The 24,491-nt window shown below is 57.5% G+C and overlaps 1 protein-coding gene across 7 annotated transcripts in view; it reads right to left on the reverse strand.

Annotated features, from left to right (window-relative positions):
• Positions 1 to 6,882: 6,882 nt before the first annotated feature.
• Positions 6,883 to 24,491, reverse strand: part of Tpst2 (tyrosylprotein sulfotransferase 2) — a 40,849-nt gene continuing 23,240 nt past the window's right edge. For 6 of the 7 annotated variants that reach the window (XM_074061267.1, XM_074061269.1, XM_074061272.1 and 3 more), the window contains exons 2-8: positions 20,149 to 20,226; positions 16,749 to 17,651; positions 14,667 to 14,865; positions 11,472 to 11,522; positions 11,142 to 11,207; positions 8,752 to 8,800; positions 6,883 to 7,342 (exon numbers count right to left, since the gene is read on the reverse strand). In XM_074061267.1, coding sequence (XP_073917368.1) covers positions 8,759 to 8,800; positions 11,142 to 11,207; positions 11,472 to 11,522; positions 14,667 to 14,865; positions 16,749 to 17,651; positions 20,149 to 20,226 — 1,339 coding nt within the window. In that variant the 3' untranslated portion in view covers positions 6,883 to 7,342; positions 8,752 to 8,758. Of the gene's footprint in view, positions 7,343 to 8,751; positions 8,801 to 11,141; positions 11,208 to 11,471; positions 11,523 to 14,666; positions 14,866 to 16,748; positions 17,652 to 20,148; positions 20,227 to 24,491 lie in introns of those variants that run through there. The other variant, XM_074061268.1, reaches the window with a different exon arrangement.

Consider the following 24,491-nt stretch of genomic DNA (forward strand, 5'->3'; position numbering starts at 1 on the left):
ACACCGTCCTCCCCCACTGAAGGCCACAGGGAGGCAGGCGACAACTAGGGAACACTGGAGACTCTTGAAAAATGTGATTTTCAGATGGAACATTCCTGTTTCTCTGAGGAGCGAGGAAGGAAAAATTCCTTCTTTTCGTTTGCAAATGTGTGCAGGGCCTCCCCTGGCCCAGGGGCCCCTGTGTCCCTCCCGTCATTGATCACTGATTGGGAATTACCGGGTTCTCCCCTCGCATAGGTTGCCATAGCTTTTAAGAGCGAGTCGCTCTCTCTGCTTCCAGCTCCCACCTGGTCCCACCGTGTCCCCTTCCCGGACTTCCAATAAACTCCTTGGACTCCCGCGTGTCCTGCCGTGGGTCCTTCCATGTGGGACACAAAGGATTTGGAAACCTGACCAGAGCTGGCACCACTGCTTTTAGCAGTGCTGAACCCCTGCCTGTCCCCACCCAGCACACCTGGGACGTCCCCTCAGCCGTGAGTCCCTTTCAGCTCTGCAGACGTGAGGTCTTCCTGGGCTCAGGCCGGAAGATGGCGCATGCCCAGGGAAGGGGACTCTGTCAATCTCTGTGACCTCAGGTGAAGCCGGCTGCTCAAAACCTTGTGGACATGAGCCACAGCTCACGCACGCACTGAAACCCGGGATCAGCCAAGTGCGTGTGCAGACGCCCCACGCTGTACCCAAGACCTTGTCAACCACCCCGTCCCCTCCACAAAGACCTTCCAGATTTTCCACGCCCTTTGCCCTTACGACCTATTAACTGCCCTTTGAACAAAGACGGGGCTTCCCTGCCACGAGGCCAGGGCCCACCCCGCTCTTTTGGGGTACTTACTTCCCTTTGCTCTCCAAGAAAATTTCGCTATGGTTTCGCGTGTGTGTCCAATGCTTTGCTCCAAGATGGAAGAACCTGTGATCTTGTCGGCCAGGGTCCTCTGAAGACCACGCACCAGTGACCAAAGTGGACACAGGCCGGAGCCAAACCCAGAAGGGATCTTGGCTTTTGTGGAACTGTGTCGACGGCTTTTCCAGGCTGGGCGGACAGAGCTTGTGGATCTCAAGCTAGTGGGTTTTCCTCAGCAAATGCACCTCACCGTGTGGCTTTTGGAGAAAGGACCTTTGTGGACTGGCTGTTGTGGGGTGGCTGAGTGCAGGCTCTTAGCCCAGCACAGTGGCGCACGCCTGTAATCCCAGCACTTGGGAAGTGGAGACAAGGAGCTGCATAATGAAACCCTAGCACACACTGTCAGAAGGGAACAGAAGTGACTGTCACTGGGAGGGACACTGAGAAGTCCACAGCACCGCTTTGGTGACGTCCCCATCAAAGGACTGTCAGCAGGGCATTCGGACAAACCCGAAAAAGGAGCAGCGCCAAGGGCGCAAGGGTCACGGGAGGACTTGAGAGACAGGACGGAACCCTCGCTGTGGGTTCCCCGAGAGCCGCGACCCCATTAGTTTCCGATTTTACCGTCTGTGGTTCCGTCGGCCCCCGCGGCTGGTTGTGGGAAATGTGAAACGACTCAGAAGCCACAGAGCTTCCACAGATCATCTCCGATCGGCGGAACGCTTCTTGCTGTGCCTGCAGCTTCTCCGTGTGACATTTTTCTGCTGTGTTTGGTGGCACTGGGACTTGAACTCAGGGTCTTCACCTTCAGCCATTCCACCAGCCCTTTTTTGGGATGGTTTTTTCGAGATGGGGTCTCGCAAACTATCTGCTGGGGCTGGCTGAGAACCTCCATCCTCCTGATCTCTGCCTCCTGAGTAGCTGGGATTACAGGCGTGTGCCACCATGTGTGACTTTTTAAATGCAGGCTCTGGGGATCTGGATCGGGTTACTTCACTTCTGAGCCTCGGTTTTGCCATCTGTAAACTGGGGAGGAACACAGGGCTGCTCTGACGGGGTTGTTTCCAAAACAACCACCAAAAAATGTGACAATAACGGAGACAGCGCCCGTCACGGTAAGAGGCCGGTAAACGGTGGGGGTCTCTTCGCTCCCAGTCCCAATGCCGTCCGGCTGCAAGGAAGGCCTCTGAGCCTCGGAGATCAGTGGGTCCCCCCTCAGGATTTCTGGGTTCAAATATGTGGGAAAAGCAAGAAGAGGGAACAGCCAATCCACCCCGATCTCCCGTCACTGCTAGAACACCCTTGCCTTGGGACGTGGGGACATCGGCCGGGTCTGGATTCCTTCCCGGTGAGGCGCTCAGACACGTGGTCTTCCCAGCCGGGGTTGCCAGGCAACGAGGCTCCTCAGCAGGGCGACAGGACCAGGACACTCACTGGTTGTCACCTCTCCTTGCAGAGATGAGCCTCACAGCAGGGCACTCTGCACACATGGCTTCCGTCCCTGTCGCCTCCCGAGGGCTCCTCGTGAAGTCACCGCCACTGCTGACTCAGGGGACGCCTCGCTCAGCCACGACTTTACATCGCTTGGTGCCACAGACACAACCCGAGCGGCCCGCCAGAGCGGACGTAGTTCAAGTCCAGCACGTGTGCTTTTTCTAGGACGGCGACACTATGCACGGGCACGTGGCTCAGACTTATTTTGAAGTTTGTCACAAAAATATATAAACTGTCCTCGGCTCGGCAGGAATGAGGACAGACGGGCTGAGACCGCGGCCTGGTTTCTCCTCACGCTGCGGGCGGGACGGCCCCGGGCCATCTGCAAAGCGATGTCCCTGTCCTCAAGGACGTGGGCGGGAGCAGGGCTGTGGTCACCTCCCTGCCTTCCTTCACCTGCTTGCTCACTCGCTCACTCGCTCACTCGCTCGCTAATTCATCCACCCGTCCATCACTCGCTCACTCACTCATCTGTTCCTTTGTTCTCTCGTTAAGTCACTCATCTACCCGTCCATCCATCCACTCACTTCCTCACTCACTCACTAATTCATCCACCCGTCCATCCACTCGCTCACTCACTCACTCATTAGCTCACTTATTCACTCATTCACTCACTCACTCATCCGTTCCTTTGTTCTCTCGTTAAGTCACTCATCTACCCGTCCATCCATCCACTCACTTCCTCACTCACTCACTAATTCATCCACCCGTCCATCCACTCGCTCACTCACTCACTCATTAGCTCACTTATTCACTCATTCACTCACTCACTCATCCGTTCCTTTGTTCTCTCGTTAAGTCACTCATCTACCCGTCCATCCATCCACTCACTTCCTCACTCACTAATTCATCCACCCGTCCATCCACTCGCTCACAATTCACTCACTCGTTCACTCAATCGTACAGTCACTCACTACTCACTCACTACTCACTTGTGCACCCACTCCTTCCCTCCCTCGCTCCCTCGCTCGCTCGCTCGCTCGCTCACAAATACTGCACAGTGTAACCGGCCTCCCAGCTCAGCGGCAGCAGACCTCTGTCGCCAGCCCCCTCGGGCGGGAAACGCAGGGTCTCCCTGGTCGCAGGCCTGGCCCGGGCAGCACGACCCACGTCTGAGGTGTTTCAGGGCCAAGTTGGTGCTGGTTGGTGAGAATGGTAGATGTCTGACTAAATGTGAATTTAGGTGAAGGGAGCTGTTTGAGTAGAGCACCACGCAATACTCAAAATACCAAAAGCTATTTGCCGTCTCGTCTAAAATACAAGCTCACCCACAGCCCCGGGTTCAGCCCCACTACGTGAGGAAGGGGACAAAAGTCCCCTGGGGCCTGGTCCCGGGCGGCAAACTTCACCGCGGCCAGCTTGGGCCCTGGCTACCACTCCGTGTGTCCCCCACAGGCTCTTGTGTGCACACCTGGTCCCCAGCTGGTGGCACTATTTTGACAGGTAGGGCCTGGCCAGAGGTCACTGGGGCGGGTCACTGGAGAGTAAGGACCTTGTCCCTCACCCTTTCTGCCTCTCTCTGCTTCCTGGTCACCACGAGGGAGCGGTGACACCTTGATGACCTGCAGGCGAGGCCAACTTTCATGCCGACTGTCTGATTCTGTGTCCCAAAGATGGCCACAACAGTTGCCTCCCACGCCCCCACCCTCTGCGCACTTCTCCATGTCAGCCGTGGGAGACTCCGTGACCCTGTGGTCAGATGGAGGAAGAAGTGGCCCCGTGCCCTTCCCAGGCATGTCCTTTACCTTCCTGCCGACACTGCCCAGGGGGACCCCGACCACGCTGGACATCTGGCTACCCTGGACGGCCATGCCGTGAGGAAGCCCAAGTGACTCACGCTAGAGGCCACCTGGACAGAGACGTCCTGCCCAGGCACCGGCCACGAGTGACGAAGCGTCTGGATGACGGAAGCCTCAGCAGCCTGGTGAGCCACAGAACTGAGACTGGACGACAAATGGCTCCTGGTCCTTCAGCCTCGGGCCACCGGGGTGGAAGGACAGAGGCTGAGGCAGGATGTCTTCTGCTGCCCATGCTCAGAGCTGTCCCTGTCACTCCTCACCCTGGAGGCGCAGGGGACCCACAGGCCTCGGGGAGACTCTGTGTTGGGGGTGGCACCAGGTCTGAGCGTGCCAGGCAAGCGCTCAGCCAGTGAGCGACGCCCCAGGACAAGGAGAGGTGATTTTTTTGGTTTGTTTTTTAAATGGGATGCGCACCATAGTTTTGCTGTCATGGGGAAAACCAGAAACGGCCCAAGGGCTGGAAAAAAAGATGGCTGCCCAGCTCCCTCTCCCCGGCAGCTGTGAGGATGGGTGGTGTTCCCTCCCCACAGCTCCTCCCGGAAACCTCCCAGAGCAATTTGCTCAACTCCATCTTAGAACAACCCGCTCCACGTGTTAGAAGCACCCATCTTGGTGGGACTGGGATTTGAACTCAGGACTTCACACTTGCAAAGCAGGCGCTCTACCGCTGAGCCACACCTCCTGCCCATGTTGATCTGCTTATTTTAGAGATGGGGTCTCGGGAACCACTGACCCAGGCTGGGCTTGAGCCCGATCCTCCCTGAGCTCAGCCTCCCAAGTAGCTGGGATTACAGGCGTGAGTCACTGGTGCCTGTTTTGTTTCGTTTTGTTTTCCTCGAATATTTTTGATTCCATAGATACGGAGGCCTGACTGCATTTACGCTTAGGCAAAGCCAGGAAAACTATGTTCCCGACAGGAGAGGAAAGGGGTATGGGAAGAACAGGCGGGACCTCTCCCATTCCTGCCATAAGTTCTCCAGACGGCTCCATATTTGGGGATTTGTTTGCACAGTTCTTTAAATAGAAAAATCTTTCCAACCAAATCAGGGACAATGAAACGAGGGCTAGACACAGGCTCCGTCCTTTCTTTCCTCTCTCTCCTTGTAGGTTTTTTTTTTTTTTTTTTTTTTGCAGCACTGGGGTTTGAACTCAGGGCCTCACGCTTTCTAGGCAGGTGCTCTAAACACTCGAGCCGCTCCACCAGCCCTTTTTGTGTATTGGTTTTTTTGAGATGGGGTCTTGTGAACTATTGGCTCAGCTGGCTTCAAACCCCGATCCTCCTGATCTCTGCCTCCTGAGTAGCTGGGATTACAGGCGTGAGCCACCACGCCCGGTTGTTTTTGCTTCTAAAGTACATCCAGGGTTTCGTGATAGACTTCTCACATGTTGTCGACTCCAGGAAACAAGACATGCGCGATTTTTTTGTGTGTCGGTGGGGGGGTGCACAACTGTCACTAGATTCTTAAGGGGACACTGACAAACCGAAGACACTGATCAATGACTGCTGAATGAATGGTAAAAAGGGGCCCCCCACCCCAAAAGCCCAGGTACCACCCCATTGCAGTCTCAAGGCAGGGAGGACAAGAGCTGCCGCACACCGGGGGTTCACCTGCCAGGCAGCCCCGCCATCACCCACCAGCTGCTCCCAAGGAACCCTGAAGTTTTTAACACTCCCGTCTGACAGGTGAAGCGATGGAGCCTCCAGCTCCAAACTCCATGCCCCAGCCATGGCCACGGTGAGCTGTGAGGACGCAGGTGCGGCCAACACCCCTGACCCAAAGATCCCAACTACTCAGGGCCCAGTCGGTCCATGAATTCAGGGGCCGTGCAGTGGTTAGCTCAGCCGGACTGTGGGGTCCGGACCCCACACGCGTGGAAGCAAGGAAAGGCCATGATGGGGTCCTGGGGCACCGCTGAGCCCTGGGAGTGTCTGTGTAAGCCCAGGGCCACCCCAGGCCACTAATGACGTGACAGTGGGGGTCTTGGGCCACGTGCGTCGCACTGACCACTCCAGGTGGCTGCTCCGTGCCCGGCTCCTGACCGCTGGCAAAGTCTGGGGTGTGGAGGCTCGAGTCGGCTTCTTGGCGATGTGACCTCATTACAGGGTCACACGGCTTTCAAGGAGAACTGAGCAGGTGGCCACGAGACTCCACCAGGACGAGACAACCTGAGCCTGGTCTCCTGGATGCTGCTCCATGTGCCCTGTCCTTTTCTGAGGTCACCTGTGTCCCCTGAACTCCTTCACTGAGCTCACGGAGAGCATGAGGGCCACTGCCCCTGTGAGCATGGAGTCCTGGTGAATCACTCGGCCTGAGGCTGGCCCTGGGGACCTCCACACAGGCCTGTTCTCCAACCCCTGCTGGTCACCAAGCTATGTGACAAAATGCAATATGGAAACAGAAAATCGGGGCCAGACAACAGTGGCTTATGCCTGTAAACCCGGCTTCTCAGAGGCAGAGATCAGGAGGATTGCAGTTTGAGGCTGGCCTGGGCAAAAAGCCTGCAAGACCCCATCACAAGCAATAAAAGCTGGGCCCAGTGGTGCACACCTGTCATCCCAGCTAAGGTGGGAAGCATAGAGGCCACCCTGGACAAAAAGCAACACCCTACCCAAACATGACCGCAGCACAAACGGCTGGTGGAGTGGCTCAAGTGGTAAAGCGCCTGCCTAGCAAGCAGGAAGCCCTGAGTTCAAACCCCAGTACGGCCTCTGAAAGCCCACATAAATAAAAACCGCCAATTCACCCAGTGTACAGCAAGGCACAGACAAAGGAGCCCCTGCTTACTTTATTGAAATAATTTCTTTTTCTCTGTGAAACGGAGTACAACTGAGGAAGGAATTGGAGAAAGCCTCATAGTAAATTCTTAAATAGAGTCTCTGAGGTCAGAGTCAAGGTCCACAGGAGAGGCACAGGTCGTGGGCCTTGTCCCAGCGAACAAAGCCACCAAGGCCATCTGCAAATTAAGGAGCACGCAACTCTTTTTCTTAAAAAAAGTTCTTGAGGGGGAAAAATATAAAACGCCTGAAGTTTACAAGGAGGACTGCCTGCCCACTGTGGAGCGTCCAGAGGGTCCTGGTGCGGCTCCAAGGACGGCTGGTGCAAGCATTTGCACACGTGTCCTGGCGATTAGCAGCAAGCAATATGCTTGGTGAGGTCCGATTTCCACGCGGTGCGGCCCTTCCCTCCCAGCCACGAGCCATTTGCAGGATCTGAATGGGGAGAAGACCGCAGAGGTCAGGGTGCAGATCCCACACGCTTTCCTCGCCACACGCTGACTACAGAGCACGCGTAGTCTCTGTGCACTCACACGACATGCAGTGGTGGTGTCTCGGACGGCTGAGGGCACTGACAGGTAAAAATGTCCCCTGGGTCCATCCCCACATCTCAACCTGCACCTCTCTGTCCGACCTCGCAGGCCAATTATGTACAGAGTTTAGCTAAGGCACCGTGTGGTTTTTCACTCAAACAGTCGGTTGAGGAACACCTGGCTTCGACATGGGTAGGTCCAGGATTGTCGAAATGAACCTCAGAAAGTGACCGAGAGGGTGGGAGTGGGGAGAACCACAGGGAAAAGCTGCCCTCAGTGGGGTCTTCTCCTTGGAATTGGACAGAACTCGGGTCTTAGCACAACTCAGGATGGGGACCCTGGCAATGACAGGCAGTGGGTGTCCCCAAGCCCTGCGGGTTGGTGAAAAGCTGGCCGATGAGGGCTGGAGGCCCAGGAGCAGTGTGCATGGCTACCAAAGCCCAGAGTTCGATCCTCAGTAGCACCAAAAGCAAACAAAAGGAAACGCGAGTAAATACGGTGACTTAGAAAGGGGACGAGTGGGGACCGAGACAGCCCAGCTGCGTTTCAGTCTTACGAGGCAGCAGGGCTGGGGGCCCAGGGGAGCCTCGGGTGCCACCCTGGTACTGTAAAAATAAACAACTCAAGGGAAGCAGGAACTGGTCCCTGTCCTCTCTGCCAGGTCCTGTTTCCTTGGGCCTTTAGAGAGGCGGGGCACATGATGGGGGACAGGTTGAGGGCCACTGAAACTGTGGTTCTCACATCCTAGGATCTCAAACTCCCCCTCCCCCCGGCCCCGGTCCCTTCACAAACAAGGAGTAAGAATGTCCTACAATCGGCCGCTCACAGCCCACTCTGGAAGGTTGCGGGCTGCGTGGCCTTGGGCCCTCTCTGTGCTTTTGCTCCCCCCGTGAGTGGCAGAGGTGTGTCCCCAGCCTCGGAGGGACATGGAGGTCAAGGAGGAACACAGGCGTCCCTGGCCCAAAGCCGTGGGTGTTATTCTTAGGACAGAACCGTTTGTGACTATTATTAGAACATGAACTGCTTGGGACAGAACCGGATGCTATTTATAGGAGTGGGCTTGGTGGAGGCACTGTGTGAAAACGGCTCCCGAACCCCCATCACGGGGTCCTTCCTGCCCTCCCCAGCCCCTGCCCCATCCAGAGCGGGAGGCACGCCTCCAGTCTAGGAATAGCTGCCCCAGTCGGTCACCAGTCGGTCACCAGAAAACTCAGATGTCCCGGTCAGCCACGTCCCTGGGCAAGGCGGTCACCCTCCCACACTGAGGAGCAGGGAACCCCAGCGAGGCGAGGTGAGGCGAGGGGCTCCTACCTGGAAATCACGACTTTCCCAGGTGGGAGGAGGTGCTGTTCAGGTTCACCTGGAGGGCGACAGGCAGAGGACGGGGTCAGGGCCGGGGACGACGCCAGGGTCTCGCAATCGTGGCAAAAGCTCACCACACGCCTACCAGGCGCCCGGGGCCTGACACCCGACATAGGTGCTGGGTCAGGGAGGGACGCTGCAGTGCCACCTAAGCCACGCAGGTGTAATAAACATCTGCTCCTTGTCCCCACGCCTGGCTCCCAAGTGCTAAGAATGTCTTCTGTGAGTGCTGGAGGTGACTGGTGGCCGGGACCCCAGGCAGCTTTGGGGTCAGGGTGGCATCAGGACATGAGCAAGGCGGGATCCAAGGCTGAGCTTTGAGGACGGCACGGGGCTGGAGACCAGTCACTGCCAGGGCCAAGGACTGAGTTCATGGTGCACAGCTATGGGATCAGCTGTTGCCACAGCCCCTAGTGACTGGGGGCGCCCCACTCAGCTGCCCCAACCTCAGCCTGGCACCTCCACCAGCAGCTCCCAAGCTGTGCCCTTTATGACAAGCAGGTGACAGTAAGTAAAGGGTGTCCCTGTCCTGTGCACTGTCCTAGAATGAACAAACCAGGGTGTGGGGACCTAAGTGTGGGGAGCCCAGCACCCACTGCAGCTGGCATTGGAGGTGGGCAGTCTCGTGGGGCTGAGCCCTTGGCCAGGGGTCTGACACCAGCTCTGGAGTTAGTGGTAGGATGGACTTGAAGAGCGACCGCAGCTGGTGTCCGGCAAACCAAGTGAAGCTCTGAGAGGCGACAACCAGGCCAGGCGCACAGACAGCTGGGAGGATGAGTGTTCGCAGCGGGGGACAGGAAGGACCTGGCAGGGAGGGTGGCACCCGCAGCCTAAGGACCGCAGACCCTTTTGCATTTCTCGCAGTTCTAATGTGTGGCAGCACTGGGGTTTGAACTCAGAGTCTCACGCTTGCTAGACAGGTGCTCTACCCCTTGGGCCACTCCACCAGCCCTTTTTTGCGAAGGGTGTTTTGAGACAGGGTCGCGCGAACTATTTCTCCAGGCTGGCTTCGAACCGTGATCCTCCTGATCTCTGCCTCCTGAGTAGCTGGGATTATAGGCGTGAGCCATGGCGCCCAGCCTGTTTGCCTCCGGGTCTAACGACTCCCTCCTGAGATGGCTACAGGGTTCTGTGGAGGAGCGCCACCACCAACTGAAGGGCCTCCAAGACGCTTCTGGCTTCTGCCACACCCTTGTGATGTCTGCTCACTGCTCATCTGACAGTGGTGGACGTGAGGCGGGAAGTGGGGGAGTGACTGGTGGCCAGTACAGCAGCAAGAGCCAGACCCGGTCAGCCAGATGGCCACATATGCCGCCACTGCGGCAGAACGTAAAGCAGTCCAATCTTTGTGCAAAGCCTTAGCCTTACTCTTCAAGACTTTGCACACTTCCCACCATCTCTGCTTGAGCTCCTGCTGCCTCAGCCTCCCAAGTGCTGGGCTTACAGGTGTGCACCACCACACCCAGCTTCCTTAAAATGTATTCTCAGGCAATGATTCTGCAGAGCCCCCACCCCAGAAGAGAGGTGAAGTCACCACGATGCACAAGTGACGTTCAGACGTCAGAATCCGAAGGAGGCCAAAAAGCAGGATTACAGAGAACTCCACGTGGCGTCCCAAATGGTGGTTGTAAAAGCCACCACGTGGAGGCTGTCACTGCAGAGGACACATCGATGCTCAGTGGACCCGCACCCAGTGCCAAGGTGCAGAGGCAGGCAAAGGCCCTGCCATGTGGACAGGGACAGGGATCCAGGATGCAGCTGTGCCCTCACCACCTCTCTCCTCTCCTCCCAGCATCTTCTGGGTCCCAGCCAGAGATCCACTGGTGCTCACTTCTGGACAAGTTTTCTCACAGTGCAAGAGTGCGGCTGGTTCCCACAAATGGAACCTGGACCTCTCCCCAAACGACGGGAAAGTGCCCAAAAGCTGTGGTCCTGGGCTCTCAGGAAACGACTGATTTTAGCACCATCGCGTCCTTGAAAGGGGCGATTCTGCTGTGGACCAGGAGTAGTGGCTCAGCCTGTAATCCCAGCTGCTTGGGAGGCTGAGATTGAGGATTGAGGATCAAGGCCAGCTCAGTCAAATTGTTCTCAAGACCTCATCTCCAAAATAACCAGAGCACAATGGACTGGAGGTGCGGTTCAAGAAGTAGAGGCCTGCATTTGCAAGTGCAAAGCCCTGAGTTCAAAACCTAATCCCACCCACCCCCCCCAAAAAAAAAAAAGGGAAGGAAGACCTCTGGACACATGGTGACAAGGGCCACAGACCCCTCCCTGAGATCCCAGGGATGCCGGGGAGACAGGCACAGGCTGGGAGCGTAGGAAGGTGTGCCTGTTGGTACCTTGGGTGCCTCAGTTTGAGGTGCTGGGATGAAGAGCTGCACCAGGCTGTGACTGGGAACGGCTGCCTAGAGACAGGGAGTTCAGCAAAGTCCCCACGAAGCCTCTCTGGCCTCATTTGAGCCAGGACACCAGGGGACGAGTGGCACAGGAACAGGGCTGCTATAATCTGGCCACAGCTGAGTGAGAAGCTGCACAGCCCTGGCCCAACCCCCACCCAAGTCTATCACTGGGAATTGTCAGCAAGAGTGGAGAAGCCAAGTGTCTGGGGCCAGCGTCAAGCTATGGCACAGCCAGGACAGTCACAATGCAGAGCTCCCCAGGCTTCTCACCTGAAAATATCCTTTCAGATTGGCTGGTGTCTTGTAGTCTCCCTTCAAGACCTAGGGAGGAGAAGAGTGTCACTATGGTGGAAATGACCAAAAATTAACACTGCATCCATCACTGACACATTTATCTATCCAGCAGTCCATCCACCAACCCACTCAACCATCATCCAGCACCCATCTTTCCCTCCATCCATCCACCCACCTTTTCATCCATCCAACCACAAACCTGTCCGTCCACCCATCCATCCACCCACCCACCCATCCACCCATCCATCCACTCACCCACCCATCCACCCACCCACCCATCCACCCATTAATCCATCCACCCATCCACCCACCCACCCACCCATCCACCCACCCATCCATCCATCCATCCATCCACCCACCCATCCATCCATCCACCCACCCACCCATCCATCCATCCATCCACCCATCCATCCACCCATCCATCCACCTATCCACCCATCCATCCACCCACCCACCCATCCATCCATCCACCCATCCATCCATCCACCCATCCACCCAACCATCCACCCATCCATCCATCCACCCATCCATCCAACCACCCATCCATCCATCCACCCATCCATCCACCCATCCATCCATCCACCCACCCATCCACCCATCCATCCATCCACCCACCCATCCACCCACCCACCCATCCATCCCCCCAATGACCCATTCATCCATCCACTACTCCATTCTCTCCCTTCTCCACCATTTATTGAGCTCCTATATTCCAAGTCCTGGGGACGACAGTGACATTGAAATACTTCTTCTCCAGGAGCTTCCGTGGCAGAGGGGAACAAGGAATACAGACAGACAGACGGACAAGGACTCTAAAGCCACGGAAGCTCCATGAAGAATGAGAATCAAGGGTGGTTAGGAGTGATGAGGGTGGGGGGGGTCTCTGTCAGTGGTGGTCAGAGGGGCATCTTGGAACAGGTGGCCCTTGAACTGAGCCCTGAATGACAGGGAAAGCAGCCAGGCAGAGGACAGCGTGAGGACAAAGACCCTGGGGCTGGAACTCGAATATCCTGTGCGTCTGCACCATCTTGGTGAGGAAGGCCCCGGCCCCATGCCATCTCTTCAGTCCAGCGCCTCGGCACTGAACCTGTGGCAGCCAGGACCCATCGTGGACACCCTCATCTGCAGGGCGCAGACATTCAGACCCTCACACACGGCTTTTCACGAGGGGACTGAACTCGGCAGTAACCTCGGAACCACGAGGACGATTCACACTGGGTCCAGTACTCACAAGACTGGGGGACCCAAGGAGATTGCTGGGAAAATCTTCAATTTTAAACAAACAGAAAAGCTGCAAAGACTCGACCTTAAATCAGCACACTTTAAAGTTCTTCTAGGAGCTTCTAACCCATGGTCTGGGGCGAGCCAGGGCCGCCCTTCCTGAGAGACCCTGACAGGGCCAGTCCTGGCCTCGGCCTCCCCCGCCACGGCCACCACTTCTCAGAGGCACTGGGGCTGGGTTTCAGCGTCATCGTTACACTGTTTTTAACTCAGTCTGTTGTTGTTGTTATTTGGAGAAAACGGTACATGATTTTCTTTTTACTTGCGTGTTTCGTTTGTTTGAAATGGACACAGGAGAGGATCGTGAGATGTTCTGACTATTTTTTATGGTCAAGTGAACACACGTTTGCGTGCAAAGTACACAAAACACGTCAGTAGAGTTAAAAGAATAACATTGATAAGTAAAATAAAAATTATGAGTAATAAATATTTATAGTAAAAATAAAGGTAAACCACACTGGGTTGAATGCAGGCCGATGTGTCTGCCACCCTGAGTGTCTCAGTAAACAGACTTTGCAAAATCTGTTTGTAAACAGACATCTGGGGGAGAGGAACTTGTGAGCCCTGAGGGGCAAACACTGCAATTATGAGGGCAGCGTTAATGAACTGTTAAAAGAGACTAGTGAGTGTTGAAGAGGCACCAAACACCTGTTAGCGCTGGCTGGTATGGTGGCACATGCCTGCAGTCCGAGCTACTTGGGAAGCTAGGTGTGAGGACTGCTTGAGCTCAGGAGTTTGAGGCCAGCCTGTGCAACACAGCGAGACTGTGTCTCAAGAAAAACACTTTAAAAGCCAAGCATGGTGGTGCACGCCGGTAACCCCAGCACTCAGGAGCCTGAGGCAGGAGGGGGTGAGTTCGAGGCCACCCTGGGCTGCAGGGAGCCTCTCTCCTCAAGGGCCAGTGAAAACGTAAGGCAGAGCGGGGGAAGAATGACTTCCCCTTTGGTGATCCTCCACAAGTAATGCTGACTTTGGGTTTTTTTGGGGGGGAGCATGGGATTTGAACTCAGAGCTTTGCACTGACCAGCCCAGACTAGAGTTTCTAAAAGCGGCTGGGACTGAGAACAGCTGGGCCAAACCAAAACGATGACTGCAGGTTTCTGCGCCTCATGGGCTTCATAGGCCCAGCCACACTGCAGGTTGTGCCTTGCTGGACACCTCGGCGTGTGGGGGGCGGCGTGTGTCACGGCGTGCTCACACGCTCCTGGAGGACAGGCCACGTGGGGACCCTCAAACCAGTGAGAAGTGCCCTGCTCCTGGACCCAGCAGCAGCTACGGTGAGGGACAGTGACCGCCAGCTGCATCTCCTATCACGGCCACCATCCGATTGTAACCCCTGTGCCCTCAGTGGGTCAGAATGACCTCAGCACCCAAAGAAGCAGAGGTGATGCCGGCAGTGTGGCAGCGTGTGGACAGGACCGCAAGTCCTTACCTCTCGGCCTCGGGGAGGGACACTTGAGAGGCCAGCTCAGCAGCTCTAACCTCGTAAATAAGAGACTGGTGGTGCTGATCACAGACACACAGACAAGCGACAGCCCGCGAGCACAGGACAAAGGAGCTGTGCTTTTGGTTTTCTTTCTTTTTTTTTTCCAGTGGCTCTGGGGCTCCAACCCAGGGGTTGTACAAGGTGGACAAGCGCTCGGAGGAAGGGGAGGGAAGAGCAGAAAAAGATGAGCAGGTGGGGTACACGTGGACACTGTTAGATGCTATGGAGGGAGAGGCAGCTGTGAGCTTCCTTGCAGCCCAGGCACAAAGGAAAACACGAGCAGCCCTATATTTAGCACATCTGCAGGGGGAAACACACCAGACACCAAGAACCCAAGAATGAAGTCCGTCCGGGGAGCTGGGCTTCCACTCCCGCCCGGCCCTGTGCGCAGTGCGCTCACTCACCCGGTGTGTGTTGTTGACGACAATGGGGTCGGGGTCGCCATAGTTGGGTGGGTTTGCATAGGGGTCATAGCCGAGCCGTGCCAGCATGGGAGCAATCTGAGCCATGTCCCTCACCACGTCCCCAGGGATGTGGCCGGTCCACCTGGAGAGGGCTTCCAGGTTCACTGGCTTGATGACCTGGTCGGTGGACCGCTCAATCCTGGTGACACAGAACAGTCTGCTGAGGGCGGGGCGGGGTCCCTGCTCGGCCACACTGGGGCAGTGGGAATGTTGGGAAGACCTTGGCCCTGACTGGTTCTGCCCCTAGCAGCCGTGACACTGCAGATGCTGCCCTGTGTGCAGGGGGAGCACGAGGTGGGGTCAGAAAGGGGTTCATGGTGCACTGTTGGTGCAAAGAGCTGTTTTCACTGAAGATGGTTTTTTTTTATTTTTGCAGTACTGGGATTTGAACTCAGGGCCTACACCTTGACCTACTCCACCAGACCTTTTTTTGGATGGGTTTTTTTTGAGATAGGGACTGGCGAACTATTTTGCCTGGCCTGGCTTCAAACTTCAATCCTCCTGATCTCTGCCTCCAGATTAGCAAGGATTACAGGCGTGAGTCATCGGCTCCCAACTTCTCTGAAGTTTTAAAAGTAATTTTTCCAGTCTGTGGCTTACATGAATATTTATTCTTGAAAAAAACTAAAAAACAAAAAAAAACCCCAAGATCAAGCACTAATGTCAACTCCCACAGGCACGCATCTCAGCCTTCCAGGGCCGCCAGCCTTTCTCCCACAGGAGGGCGGATGGACTGACCAGAGCCAGAGTTCTGGGTCCAAATGCCGCCGTGTGGCCTTGGCAGAGAGGTGCGGTCACCTCTCGGAGCCTCAATTTCCTCATCTGTAACTGGGGATAATAAAATACCCACCTTGTTGAGCTGTTTTGAGGAACAAATACGTTAAAACGAACAAAGTGCTCCAGCACCAACTGACAGGGTGCCCAGCCTGCGGGAGTGTCCAGGTGCAGGAATCCTAGCCTGTGGGGTGTGCCTGCTGTGTGGGGTGGCCAGCAGGGACCAGCTGTAGGAGAAAGGGCCATGCGGGGAGGGGGGCTGCCCTTTCACGCTGTCAGGGCTGCTGGGCCCTCAGGCTGGGGACACATGGAGACAGCACAGGGCTGCTGGAGCGCTCCAGCACTCTGGGTCTGGGGAGACGAGGATGGTGGACGTCAAGAGACATGCAGACAACACTGTTACTTGACACCCCTTCTGGTTGGACATGAGCTTAGTAGCAGAACACCTGGGTTCAAATCCCACCCCACGTTTTGTAGCTGAGTGGCCTTAGGTCTGCACCTTCTCTGCCATTAGTTTCTTCACCTCTAAACTGGGGGTCGGAGCAGCTCCCGTGTCCCCCACTGCCTGGCCCCGTCGGTACTTGTGGTGGTGTTGCTAGCACTGCGGTGAAGGTAATACTGACACTGGCAGTGACAGGAGTCGTGGCACTTGATGTGTGTACCCTATATGATGCTCAGAGATACCGTAAGGTACACAGACCATCACCCCCATTACAGCGGGGCACACAGAGCACACAGAAGTTGAGTTATATGCCCGAGGTCACACAGCTAGGAGATGGGAAATCTGGGGGTGAACCAGACAGGGTGGGTACAGCGTCTGCGCCCTCCCCTCACCTCTGCCCTCTCCTGCCCCCCCAGACCATGTTCCAAGTTCCACCATTCCCCCAGAGAACAGGGACTGTTGCCATTTTTTTTGGGTCATGAAAGTGGGGCTCAGGAAGGAAGAAGCTTTTCTCCGTGCTGCGGGGCTATGAGGTGGAGACCCCCTTCCGAGCAGGCTCTGCCTTTAATCACCACTCCCAGGTCTTCCTTGTCAACGGAGGATGTAGAGGCTCAGAGAGGTACAGAGATTGCCCCAGGCTGCACAGCCATCTTGGGCCTGGGTCGGGGGGTGGGCAGAGAGACGCAGAGCCCATGTTTGGAGAGGTGGGAGACAGAGTGTATCTTCAGCAGAAGGGAGGGAGGCACCCGTTTCTGTGTGTGTGTGTGTGTGTGTGTGTGTGCGCGCGTGCCTCGGGCCTCACTCACTTGGACAGGGAGACGCCGCCCGGCTTCCCGATGAGGTCCTCGTGGTGCAGCACAGCGTCGCTCCAGGCGATGCCCAGGAACCGCAGCACGCGTTGCAGGGTGCGGCGCGGGTGCAGCACCAGCTGCTCGTAGTACACGGGCAGGCACTTGTGCGCGCCCACCTCCAGGCACTGCGCGTACATCACCTCGATGGCGCGGTTCCATTTGGTGAGGCAGTCGCGGTAGCTGCTCAGGTCGAAGCCGGCGATGGTGACCTTGCGCGTGATCATGGAGTGCACAGAGGCGCGGCCGTCCCGCACCATCAGCAGGAACTTGGAGTTGGGGAAGAGGCGCGCCAGGTACGCGGAGGACTTGAGCGTGAAGGGGTCCTTGTTGCACAGCACGCGCGCCGGCTCCCCGTGCTTGGCGATCACCTCCAGGATGAAGGCCTGCATGGCGGCGTCCAGCACCTCGTCCGTCACGCCCGCCTCGTCCAGCCGCAGCTTCTCGCGCCCGGACTTGGACCAGGCCTGGCGCATGGCCAGCACGCGCGGGATGATGCGCGTCTCCTCGCCGCAGCGCACCTCGGGGTGCGCGTCCAGCATGGCGCGCATGAGCGTGGTGCCGCTGCGGGGCACGCCGCCCACGAACACCAGCGGCATGGCCTTGCCGTAGCGGTACTCCACGCGGTCGGCGCCCAGCACGGCCAGCTCCTCCTGCTCGGGCCGCATGGCCGGGCGCGGGCCGCGCTGCGCCGCCCTGCACTCCAGCGCCTGCCGCGCCAGCTGCGCCACCAGCACCAGGGTCAGCGCGCAGCCGGCGGCCAGCAGCGCCCTGCGCACCGACAGCCGCATGCCGGCCGCGGGGAGCTTCAGACACGCGACGGCCGCGCACGGGTCAGCCGCAGGCCCGCCTGGCTCACATCTGCGGAGGGATGGAGAGGACAGTGGTCAGGGCCCCATGCCGGCCCTCCACAGACACCCGGCGTTCCCTACCCGTGGCCCTGGGCACCGGCCCTTCCTAACTCATGGAAACAGCTGTCCTCCAAAGGCCTGTGACAACCCCAAAGGCCTGGTTCCAGCCCCTTCTGCTCACTTCTTGGTTATGGGACCCAGCCCTCCTCTGCCTCAGTTTCCCTACCCACCCCTGCACCTCCTTCCAGAATCAGTCAGACAGACGTAGGACTGAACCCCAGCTCTGCCACTTCGCGCTGTGGGGCTCAGGCAACAGACTCCACACCTCTGAGCCCCGCGGGCACAACAGGCGCAAGGGCTGCCTCAACACTAAACTGCCCTCTGAGGTTTCAACAGGGCCCCACAGGCAGGCAGCGTCCCAGTGAACATTAGTGGGTTTTAGCTGGTGTGGCACACAACTGTAATCCCAGCTACTCGCAGGCAGAGGCAGAGGCGGGAGGATCACAAGTTCTAGGCCAGGCCAGGCAGTTAGTGAGACCCTATTGCAAACCACAATACCAAGGGCGTGGCTCAAATAATAAAGCAGCTGCCCTGGGTTCAACCTTTGGCAGAAGAAAAAAAAAATAGTTGTGCTGTCTGCCATGATTGTGGGGTACTCACTTATTCCAACATCAAATGAGCTCCTCTGTGTGCTGGGTGAGGATGTGGAGCTAAGACACTCAGTCTCAGTTCCCCACATCTATGGGCACCTACACTTGTCATCTGCGTCCTTGAGCAGGTGAGACTTTCCCTGGGAGGTCTGAGCCTGAGCAGGTGAGGGAGGCCTTCCCTGGAAGGTCGGAGCAGTGGGGAGGAAGTAGGCAGGAGGAAGGGGAGGGTGCTCTGGCAGAGACAGCAGCCACAGCAGACATAGGAAGGAAGAAACAACCTGGGGCTCTGGTGGCTTCTCAAATGGTGAGGATCTGGTGGCAGGGAGTGGGCACTGGCACTCTTTTCTTTTTTTGTTTCTTTCTTTTTTCAGTGGGATGGAACGCAGGGCCTTGCACATGCTAGGCGCCACCTTACCACTGAGCTACACTACACCCCCAGTCCATGACATTCTTCTTGAGACGTGAGCTTTAACCAAAACCCCAAAAGGCCTGGTTTGCAGCTGGGCCAATCCAGCTGCAAGAGCGGGGCTGCCTGGGCCCCCTGGGGCAGCAGGAAGTGGAGAGGAGCCTCAAAGCAGACCTGGCACTGGGGGGTGAGAGCTGAGCAGGAGGAGCACGGCTTCCAGGCTGACTGGGTTGCAGCGCCAGACCCTGCCTCAGAAGTAAAGGCCTGGAGTCCAGCCTGCTGGGCCGCTAGCGTGGGCGTGGGGCTGGCGGGTCACCACCACGGACGGCCGCATGCTTCACCTCCTGAGCTCAGTCTGCTGACAACGTCAGGATCCACTGGCACCCTCAACTGCAGGTGTGCAATGGGGAAGGGCTGGACCCAGGGTCACCCTCAGGAGGGAGGCAGGCCAGGGAGCTACTCAGAACTCCCCAAGGAGCCCCGGCTTCTTCAAGTTTTCCACCAAAAGCAACCCTTAGACTGAGACTGAAATTCTGCCAATTACCATGATCCTGGTGGCAAGACCCCCAGGGTGCTGTCAATCACACTTTAGTCTGAATTAGCAATAATCGCCCTTTGGGGGAGCAGGTGGAGAAGGGGGGCAATTTAGAAAGGGCATGGTTCCAGAAAGGGTGGGTGTAGCACAGTGTGCTCGGTGTATGGCAGCCACAAATCTGGGGTTGGTGATTTAGACACTAAATAGCAAGGGAAAGGATTATCAGCCAGTCTTGCGACACCCTGGCTATGGTGTTTTCGGCGGCGGAGGGCCTGGGATTTGTGCTCACGCGGACAGAGCGCTCCCTGTGCTAAAGCGTTTCTCCCACATCACCAGAGCTCAGACAGAGGAAGCAACTTGCCCGAGGTTGCACAGCCCAAGTAGTGGTCATGGCCAAAGCCACGCTGTCACCAGAAGAAACCAGCTCCACCCGGGCAGGCCGGTCAGTGGCTTGAGAAGCCACCAGCATCCCAGCCACGGGGACCATGGGGACTGCAGGGTGTCCTGCCGCCCCACATTCAAATCTCCCCTCTGCCGCCTGCCAGCTGGTGACCTACACAAAGGACTTCACCTCTCTGCACGTTGGTTTTATTCTCTAAGAAAAGAGATCATCATGACCTCTCCTGTAGGAACCTGACGTGGGGTCCAGGGCCTCTTGCGTGGAGTGCTCAGAGGGCCTGCTCTGGTGGCTGGCAAGTCCCCTGCCACCTCGGATGCAGCCACCTCTACCCTGTGCTCAGAACAGAGGCTGACACTCGCCCAGCTGCGGGTCGCCGCCTGCTTCTCGCTCTGGCTCCTGACAGCTGGGTGGATGGAGTTAGGCTGCCATCGGCCTTGCTCAGCCCATAACGGAGGCCGGAGGTGTGGGGGCACCGTGCCCAGGGCTGCGTCTGAGGGCCTGGTCAGGGTGACTCACCTCCCCCGGGCGCGCTCATCTCGGGGCTCCAGCCCTTGGGGCAGCTCCTGCCCCCTGGCTGCCGGCACCGGCACCGGCCTGCAGGACAAAGGAGAGACTGCGTCAGGAGGGCGTGGAGGTGACGCTGCCCTCAGACAGGTGGGCAGAAGGACTGTGCTCCTCGGAGCGAGCGCCCTCGGGAGGGACTAGGGGCGGATGCCGCGGCGGGGTCTGAGCCGCCTGCTCCCAGGACGTACTCACCTCACAGACAGAGTGCAAGCCAAGAGCTGGCCTCGGGGAGCCCTGGTCCCTGCCAGCCAGGCCTCTCCCTTCCTCGCGAGCCCCTGGGCTTCAGAAGTAAGTCTAACAACAAACGCCACGACCACCCTGTGGCCACCTGGGACTGCCGGGCATGGCTGATGGGGCTGTGCCCTGCACGACTGCAAAGGGTACCGTGCCCCGAGCCTCTGGTGATAAGGTCCTCGGAGCTGCACCAAGCCTTGTCCCCAGCACCTACCGTCCAGCGGCTGCTGCTGAAACGGCAGCCCATGTCCCTGAAACCCAACCAGACAAAGGCCACGATGGTCTCAATTTTACACCACCAAGAGGGAGAGCAACTGACCAAGAATGCACAGAGCCGGTTCCCCATCTGGACTCGTGATCCCAGTGCCCACTGTCCCCACCAGGTCAGGGACACGGCCAGCGTGGGAGCGAGGGGGCAGAGCAGACAGCTCAGGGCTGTGCCCTTATCTGAATGGAAGCCCAATTCCCACCTCGCAGAAGGGACAGTTGAGGCCTGGGAGTGGAAACGGCTTCACAGTCTTGCACTGAGCATGGGGCGCGACCTCCCTCCTCTGTCCCTGGTCCAGGTGGTGGGTGGGGGCAGGGACGGCTCCCTAAGAGCAGAGTCCCACTCCCTGGAGCTGGGGTCTTCCTGTTCTGTGGAGAGGGCTCGGGGAGGCTCGGTGCAAGGCCAGCACCGACGAGGACGACTTGTACTCACCCCAGAGTGTGTGCTGCGCTCCGCCCTTGTCTTCCCTCATCCCCGCCTCTCTAACTTGTCCTATCCACAAGCCCCAGCCCAGTGAAAACCTCTAGGCCCTGCTAGAGAGGGGCCCAGCTGTAAGCACACCCCCACAACAGTCCCCACACTACAGGTCACCCTGGGCACAGTGGTGACCACTCCCTGCCAGTACAGCTCTTCTGGAGGTCTGGCCACCCTCAGGGGCCCTTGGAATACCAGTGGCCCCAGTCACGGCCCGGCCTCCACTCCAGCAACAGCAGCCCTTTGAGACCGGCTGTGAGGCCCTCGTCTTGCTCACCTCCATGCTCACCGCGTAGCCACTACTTCTCACTTCTTTCCTTCATGTAAAATTCAGCCACGTGGCCGACGGTGGCCGCAGTGGACAGCACAGGTCTAGAATGCAGTCCCCAAATTATGACTGCAAGCCAAGTCCAGCCCAGGGTGCCTGCAAGGCCCTGAGCTAGGAACGGTGTGGATGTCACCTGTGACGTGGTCACATCCACACACTCGGCAGTGTCCTGGAAAACACTTGGAGAGCCAATGGCTTCCATGTGTTCTGTAAACAGCACGGCTCGACGGCCACTTACACGGCATGACGTTGTCCAAGGGACTGGAGGTCACTTAGTGCAGCTCGTGTACACGGGGTGCGCACACAGCTGAACTAACCAGCGCACAGAGCTGCATGTGTGGGGTGGGGGCTGGGGACACCCTTCCCAGCACACGTTCCTGGTGCTGTCCGTCACGCTGTCTTTCTAGACGACATCATCCTAAAGTGACCAGTAGTTTCTACATCTGCACACCAGGCCCAAGACAGGCCTGACTGCTTGGGTTCAAATCCCTGCTGTGTGACCATGACACACAGCATGTGTGAACCTTTCTGAACTTCCAGGAGGCCCACAGGTGTAGCCAGTAGGACCGAGGAGGTGGCCGCCTGGACTCTGGAGGTGGATCAGTGAGGCAGAATCGGAGTGGTGTCCACCACAGTGGCTGCTGTCACAGCAGGTGGTTTGTGGGGTATGGTTTTCTCCCCATCTGCTGAATGGGAACTAGCGATGCAGGGGACCCACAGAAGTCACACAGGAAGAGGAAAGTCAGTTTCACAATGCAGCTCTGTCCCCACAACTGTCCTAGTGGGGGCCAAAGGACCTGGCAGTGGGCTGACAACAGTGACAGATGCTCAGAGATGGGGAAGATGGGGGGACATTTGGTTCAGACCCCTGTGGATGTTCTAAAACAGTGCTGCTCCTCCTTGCTCAGCAGATCTGAGGTTCCAGAGGCGACACTGGGGGAGGGAAGCTGGCAGCAGTCACTGCTTACGGTGGCCTTGGATGGGGACTATGCCCTTGGGCCCAGCTCAGCCCTGTGGTCATCCCATGGCTCTGCCTGCCCCACCCTAGCCCCCGCACAGAGCAGTGACAGAGCTCTCTGGAGCAAGGCCCCTGGGAATCGGAGAACCCCAGCAACAAAGCCCCCAGAAAAGCCGCGGCGTCACTCTGGGGCTTGGGCATGCAGAGCTGGGGACAGCGCCCTCGTGGTGCTCCTGCCACTGTGCTCTCTACATAGGTCACGTACATCACCTCCCCCAATACCACAGGCTCCCTTCTGAGTCACCCACTCTCTGTGGCTCAGGGAGGTAGTGGGGCCTGTCTAAGGACAGGCAGCTGGTTGGCAGGGGACCTGTACTTCTAAACCCAGCATCTGTTCCCTGACTCATTTCCCTAAAACAACACAGGCAGCGCCCCCAGACCACCCCTGCCTCACCCTCAGAGGCCCCCTTCGCCCTCCGGGGGATGCAAACCAGGAGTGGGAAGCTCTGGGCCTGGAGGTCACCCCCGCTGGGTGTCCTGGGTCAGTGTGGGGCCAAGCCTCGGGTTCCTCTTTGGTAAAAGGTGACCTTGAGTGATGGGGTACAAAGGAAGCAGAACGTGGAGCACATCCAAGGTCTCTGGGAGAAGAACCTTGTCCCTGAACTTTCTGATGAAGCACCCTCGGTCTGGATCAAGTGGCCACCATGCCAGCATCACAGGACGCATCACCACCCTCACTCCACCCTCCGTGCACCCTCACTCCAGAGTGAGCCAAGCCCTGGGCGTCAAGAACCTAAGGCTGCGGTTCCCATCCCAAGCCCAACCAGCCCCATCCCAGCCCCAAACGCTGACAACTGTCGCTCTCGCTCTAGGGACGGTCGCTTTTGCTCTCCAGTAAGTGCTGCTGTCCCTTCTCTGTATCGTCACGTCTGGCCTAAATTCCTCTCTTGCGGGACAAGAGAGGAGGTGGACAGCTGCACTAAACCCCTCGGTGACATTCCTGTGCCTGCCCGGGTGCTGCGGCTTAGCCATGCCAGGACAGCCACACGCGTCTGTAAGACTGGCCACCGCCAGCACTCGACAGGAGCGAGCGGTGCCCACCAGCATCACTGTCCTGACGTGACATCACACAGGCAAAGACTGGAAGGGACACTGGAACTAAGGCACGTGGGGTGCTGGGAGGTAGGGACTGCCAGGACCCTTTAATGTCCTGGGACTCTGTTTTTTCCTCTTTGTTGAGGCTCCCAAGTGCCTCAGTAGGGCCTAGAAAGCAGCTGGTAGCTCTGGGGCCAGACATCTGTCCCAGATGTCAACTCTGAGGCTACAGCACAAAAGGTGCTTCAGGGACACATGAGCCCACAAGGCTGTGTCCCAGTAGGATGGATGACCAAACCAGGCACGACTCAGAGGGGTCCTGTGGCCACTCTGCCATGAAAGTCAACATCAGTCACCCCCAGAGGATGGGGGACTACGATACAACCTTAGGGACCAGGTACAGGCCAGTGTGTGTCAGGTGCCAGGCTCTTCTCAGGAGGGACAGGGTGAGGACTCAGGTGCCCAGCTTTGGGTAAGGAAGAGAAAATGGATAATTCCAGAACAGAGAGTTGAGGCAGCTATCAGAGGATTGCAGCTCAAGCAAAAAGTCAGTGAGACTCAATCTCAACAAACAACAAACAAACCATACATAGCGGTACCTAGCTGTAATCCCAGCTATGCAAGAGGTATAGGTAAGAGGTTCACAGTCCAGGACAGCCCTGGGCAAAACACTGGAGACCCTACCTAAAAATAACTAAAGCCAAAGGGGCTGGAGGTGTGGCTCAAGTGGTAGAGCACCTGCCTAGCAAGGGTGAGGCCCTGAGTTCAAACCCCAGCACTGCCAAAGGGAAAAGAACAAACAGTTGTTTTTTCACGGAGAGCCACTGGCATCTGTGTGTGGCCACGTGAGGGCTTAGGAGGACAGACTTGTGTGCGCCTGTGGGTCTTCTATGTGCTTGGCTCTAACACAAGCCGCAGAGGACAGAGCTGTGTTGGCC

This window comes from Castor canadensis, chromosome 18 (assembly GCF_047511655.1).
Source record: "Castor canadensis chromosome 18, mCasCan1.hap1v2, whole genome shotgun sequence".
NCBI classification, from domain to species: Eukaryota; Metazoa; Chordata; class Mammalia; order Rodentia; family Castoridae; genus Castor; species Castor canadensis.